The sequence below is a fragment of the Mustela erminea genome, chromosome 1 (assembly GCF_009829155.1).
Source record: "Mustela erminea isolate mMusErm1 chromosome 1, mMusErm1.Pri, whole genome shotgun sequence".
Taxonomy (NCBI): Eukaryota; Metazoa; Chordata; class Mammalia; order Carnivora; family Mustelidae; genus Mustela; species Mustela erminea.
This window is the reverse complement of record NC_045614.1, coordinates 62,980,624-62,986,294: the sequence shown is the minus strand read 5'-3', so window position 1 is coordinate 62,986,294 and position 5,671 is coordinate 62,980,624. Positions and strand designations below refer to the sequence as shown.

At 52.7% G+C, this 5,671-nt stretch overlaps 1 protein-coding gene across 4 annotated transcripts; it reads left to right on the top strand.

The window, feature by feature from the left end:
- The first annotated feature begins 282 nt into the window (after window positions 1-282).
- On the top strand, window positions 283-3,924 carry MYD88 (MYD88 innate immune signal transduction adaptor). 4 transcript variants are annotated; one of them, XM_032353665.1, is made up of 6 exons: window positions 286-696; window positions 1,544-1,678; window positions 2,076-2,256; window positions 2,450-2,541; window positions 2,810-2,984; window positions 3,078-3,924. In XM_032353665.1, the coding sequence occupies exons 1-5, from the start codon at window positions 369-371 to the stop codon at window positions 2,962-2,964; spliced, it is 891 nt and encodes a 296-aa protein (XP_032209556.1). In that variant the 5' UTR covers window positions 286-368; the 3' UTR covers window positions 2,965-2,984; window positions 3,078-3,924. The 4 variants fall into 4 exon arrangements, with proteins under 4 accessions (XP_032209625.1, XP_032209589.1, XP_032209556.1 ...); XM_032353734.1 differs by having other exon boundaries at window positions 283-696; window positions 2,076-2,265; window positions 2,499-2,541; window positions 2,810-3,924; XM_032353698.1 differs by having other exon boundaries at window positions 284-696; window positions 2,076-2,237; window positions 2,810-3,924.
- Window positions 3,925-5,671: the final 1,747 nt, after the last annotated feature.

Below are 5,671 nucleotides of genomic sequence, written 5' to 3'. Positions count from 1 at the left end.
GTGGGGGAATGTCTCCCCCTTTGCCCCCTCCCCGCCATCCTGGAGGGCAGTACCATTTGAACCCCTCAGATCCCCCACAGAAAGGACGTGATTCTACCAGATCCCAAAGAGCAAGGTACCTATTTCCTACAACCCCCAAAGGAGGGTCCCCGGTTCGCATATAACCTGTTGCCCCAGACCCTGAGAACCGAGGCGGGGCGTCCCCACCTCCGCACAGCTGCTAGGGCTCCAGATTCAAGTGCAGGGCGGTGCTTCTCGGAAACAGAAACCGGCGGGGCGGGGCCGGGGGCGGGGGTGGCGGTAAAGGAAGGAGGAAGCTCAGACAGGCTACGCGACTCAACAGCGCTGAGGCTCCGGGGTATCCCGCCATGGCCGCAGAAGTCTCCCCCGCGGAGTCCGCGTCCCGGGTCTGCTCCATGTCCTCCCTGCCCCTGGCTGCTCTCAACGTGCGAGTGCGGCGCCGCCTATCGCTGTTCCTGAATGTGCGGACGCAAGTTGCGGCGGATTGGACCGCGCTGGCGGAGGAGATGGGCTTCGAGTACTTGGAGATTCGGCATCTGGAGATGCACGCTGACCCCATGGGCAAGCTGCTGGACGACTGGCAGGGACGCCCTGGAGCCTCGGTGGGCCGTCTGCTTGAGCTGCTCACCAAGCTGGGCCGCGAAGATGTGTTGGTGGAACTGGGGCCCAGCATTGGTGAGGAGGCGCGCGCTTCCGGTCTCCTACCTGCGGTGGTGGGGGCGGTGGGCTGACCTTCCCAGCCTCAGCATCTAACCTCCCCTGGAGAAGCCCTCCTTTTCTGCCTGGGGTGGGGTGGGGACGCTGGAGGTAGCCTTGCAGGGGTGGTACCACCGTGAGAGACCAGTTCCTTCTTTCAGTGGGGTGATAGGAACTGGAGAAAGGGGGTGAAGGCTGGAGAGAAGTAAAGGCGTTCACGTAGGGCCAGCAGTCAGAATCGGGGTCCTTTGTGGGGGAGGCAGGACTGCTTCAGGTAGAGCAACAGGGCAGGTGAGGGACTGAAAGCTGACAGTCATTTAAATCTCAGGTTCCTGGGAAATGCAGCCCTCCTGCCCCTCGGTGACACATAACATGTATGCACAGGTGTAGGAACAGTGGCCTATAGATGACACATCTTGCTTGGCTGGGGCCTCTGCCCTCGCTGCACATAACCACTGGGTCTAGCGAACTGTTCTTGCACACCAGTCCCCCGCTGCCATCAGCGATGGGTGCTAGAACAAGCAGACCTTGGGTTCTATTCTCAGGAGTTCTAGGAGGGAGCACCAGGAAAAAGGGACAGAAAGACACAAGCCTGACCATGATGACTTTCCAAATGACCAGAACACCAGTGACATCTTTTTGGAATGGTCAGAACCAGATGGGAACTCAACTTTTCAGAGCTGTTGAACTATGGATGGCACCAGTGTGCTGGAAAAGGCCTGGATCACAACATAGTTAAGGGAGTGGGAAAAGAGCTGGATCCTAACTGGGGTAGAGGCATGGGACAAACAGGGGGAGTCTGCCACACCCTATCTCTTCTCTGCAGAGGAGGATTGCCAAAAGTATATTCTGAAACAGCAGCAAGAGGAGTCTGAGAAACCCTTACAGGTGCCTGCTGTAGACAGCAGCGACCCACGGACACCAGAGCGGGGGGGCATCACCATGCTTGATGACCCCCTAGGTAAGGATCCAATATTGCTCCCCAGTTGTGACAAATGGATCAAAGGATATTGGGTTAAAAGTATAGGAGATGGGCTGTGGCCCCTTGGGCAAGTCACCTGATCTCTCTGATCTCCCAAATTCCTTACCTAAGAAATGGGAATAATAATAATCCTCTCTCTGAGTTGGTATGAGATTCGTGAAATTACGTGTCTGTTTCATGGTCAACCCAGGGCTTGGCCCCTGCAGGGGGAGGTGGGGGAGAGATACTCATCTTCCCTCTCCTAGGAAGGGCACTTTCTCTTAGAGTCACCTCAGGATTGGTGTAGGGTTCAGGACCAGGGTCACCTAGATTGGGGGTTCCTGGCTGGGCTCTTCCTATGTAGAGCTTTGACATCACCCTTGTACTCTGCACCCAGGGCAAATGCCCGAGCGTTTTGATGCCTTCATCTGCTACTGCCCCAGCGATATCCAGTTTGTTCAGGAGATGATCCGGCAGCTGGAACAGACAAACTATCGGCTGAAGTTGTGTGTGTCCGATCGTGATGTCCTGCCTGGCACCTGTGTCTGGTCCATTGCCAGTGAGCTTATTGAGAAGAGGTTGGCTAAGTAGCCGGGGTGCAAGCCGGGGGGTACATAAAGCCCTGCCCAAGAGATCTAGATGCTGGAATTCTCCTAGCCGGACTCTGTCTAGCCTGGGCACAGTGGACTTCTCCTGAGTCTTTTCCCGGGGGCGGGGGGTAATGCCGAACTAGGTTGCCACAGTGCCTGCAGCCTGACCACTCTCCCCTAGGTGCCGGCGGATGGTGGTGGTTGTCTCTGATGATTACCTACAAAGCAAGGAATGTGACTTCCAGACTAAGTTTGCGCTCAGCCTCTCCCCGGGTAAGTACTGCCTTTGCCACGGAGGGGTGGGTGGGTGGGACCTCAGGATGCCATCAGTCTCTCACAAAGTCCATCGATGTAGCACCGAGGACCCCTGTAGGTTTCTGCACACCTGAGTGTGTGTGCACACGAGTGCCCTGTGTGTGAGTGAATGTGTGCCAGGGGTGCTTCGTTGAGGGGAGGGCTGTTAACCCCGGGGCTGGGGACCGATCGCACCACTACTGTGGGGGGAGGGCCTGATGTCAGCTTGGAACTCCTTGGCTTGCAGGTGCCCATCAGAAGCGATTGATCCCCATCAAGTACAAGGCAATGAAGAAAGAGTTCCCCAGCATCCTGCGGTTCATCACTGTCTGCGACTACACCAACCCCTGCACCAAGTCCTGGTTCTGGACTCGCCTCGCTAAGGCCCTGTCCCTGCCCTGAAGTGCCATGGGACCCTGGATGTGTGTACATATGTCTGTCTGCCCGTTCATGTACTTCTGCCCCTGCTTCCTCCTGCAGTTGTAGGGGTAATCTGTGCTCCACTTGCCTCTCAGTTTCTCGAGATGCCGACTCCACAGACACATCCATAGCCACTGTGCAGTGTGGACATTGCATCTCATGTCCTGCATGGAACCAGCGGCTGCAAGGGGCACATCCACATGCGGGGTTATCTGCCAACACAGTGAAATCCAGAGCCAGCTGACACTAAGAGGACCAGTGGAAGCAGCCCTGACGTGTCCACACATCTTGGGCCTCAGTTTCTCCACCTGAGAACTAAGTAGGGTGGGAAGAACTGGCAGTAGCTGTGTTTCAATCACTACTGAGGGGGCCTAACCTTGGACAAAGGTGGGACACGCTTATATTCCTTTTCTCTTTTTTTCACTCTTCATTGAAACCTAACTCTGGAAAGAACCCAATATGCCAGCATTTATGCCCTCTGTGAAGCACAGAGCAAGAAAGAGCTGCTTAAACCCGCAGAGCAAGTAAGCTGCAGACTTCCCTCCCAGGGGATTTGTGTGCTAGTTATCTTCAAGCTCTCCCTGGCGGAGAAAATGTTATGGTCTCAGGTTTCTGTCCCATGGCAGACCCTAGGACCCTAAATCTAATAGGAAATGTATCTTTCCTGCTTTACACCCAGCCAGGGCTAGGGCAAGGTACCTTTCCTCAAGGTCTTGGGAGGGACTGGAGGCCCCTCTCTACATGATCTTGATGAAGCACTTCGCTAACCATGCACTTATCCTCACTTTGATCTTGGGGATTAGTTTTAAACAATTTCAAAAAAGTACCTTTCATACCTGTTTTGTATGCACTGTGAGAATTTCAGAGAGCTGAAATATGCCTATGTTTGTCCTTTCTCTTCTTTATCCTGGGTTTATAATAAAGAGTTCTATACTTTTGGAATAGCAGGTGTCATTTGTGTCTGGGAGTTTGGAAGTAGTAACCTGGGATAAAGCTCTCCTGGGTAAGAGAAATTGGCCCATGGGGTAGGCTCCAGTGGGTTTGGCAGGGGCTTCCTGAAGGCTGGGCGTCCTCCTCACAGGTCCCAAGCCTCACCAGGGCTGCAGGCAGAACCAGGAATAGGGGCCTCAGTTCCAGACTCTGGGGAGTTTGCACCCCTCTACCAAGCTTGGTCTTCTCTGGATTGTGCCAGGTTTCTGGGTCCTTGCTTGGCCCTTCTAGGCTCCAAGGAAAGTCTGGAGAATTTCTGGCCCACAGATCTCTAGAGAATTCAGTTATGAATAATAGTTATCCTGAAGCATATCTGTGCTAATCCTGAAGATTTTGATCTATTTTTGCTTTTTTTTTTTCCCCTAAGACTTTTTTTTTTTTTTTTGAGAGGGCATCTGGGTGGCTCAGTCAGTTAATTGTCTGCCTTCAGCTTGGGTCATGATCCCAAGGTCTGGTCATTATCCCAGAGTCCTGTCATAATCCCAGGGTACTGGGATTGAGCCTCACATCAGGCTCCCTGTTCTGTGGGGTGCCTGCTTCTCCCTCTCTCTCTGCCTGCTGCTCCCCCTGCTTGTGCTCTCTCTGTCAAAAGAATCAATCTTTTTTTTTTTTTTTTAATTTTTTGTTGTTGTTAAGAGAGCAAGCAAGCATACCCATGTGGGGGAGTGGGGAGAGGGAGAGGGTTAAGAGAGAATCTCAAGCAGATTCCACGTCCGGCATGAAGCCTGACATGCAGCTGGATCTCACAACCCTGAGATCATGACCTGAGCCAAAATCAAGAGTCAGACACTTAACCAGCTGAGCCACTAGTACCCCTAAAGATTTGATTTTTGAGTAATCTATACACCCAATGGGGGCTGGAACTTACAACCCTGACCAAGATCAAGAGTTGCGTTCTGTACTGACTGAGCCAGCCAGGTGCCCTGGTTTTGATCTATTTTTTAAATTGAATGCCACTTTTTTTACTGTTCACTCAAAAAAATTTTGAAAATATACTATTATTAAAAATTCAGTGATAATTCTTTTTTTTTTTTTTTTAAAGATTTTATTTATTTATTTGACAGAGAGAAATTACAAGTACACTGAGAGGCAGGCAGAGAGAGAGAGAAGGAAGCAGGCTCCCTGCTGAGCAGAGAGCCCGATGTGGGACTCGATCCCAGGACCCTGAGATCATGACCTGAGCCAAAGGCAGCGGCTTAACCCACTGAGCCACCCAGGCGCCCCAATTCAGTGATAATTCTAATCCAAGAGATAACTCTAGTGATCTTTTAGAGTACCCAGACTTTATCAGTGACCATAGCTTTTCACTCAGTGGTCTGTACCATGTCCTGGCTCCTGAGCCTCCTGGATACTGGAGGCTTGCCAGCCTTGCCCATGCCCTCAGGGACTACTAGAAGTGCCCCATGTATTCAGGGCAGCCCCGAGATAGGACTTCCCTCTGCAGTGTGCCCTGGGAAGCAGAGCCTCAGTGTGGTCCTGGAATAGTGCCCCCCCACACCTCCCAGGGTCTGCCCTGTGCCACCTATGACTGGGGAGATAGCCTGTGGGTCACCTCCTGGTCTTGGGGTTGGGCGGGGGACGGGGGAGGGTGATCCTCTGGATAATACCAGTAGAGTCATGGAAAACACTTCCATTCTTTCAGACCAGGCTGGTGATCTGAATGTGCTCACTCACTCCCTTCTAATCCTCATACCTCTCC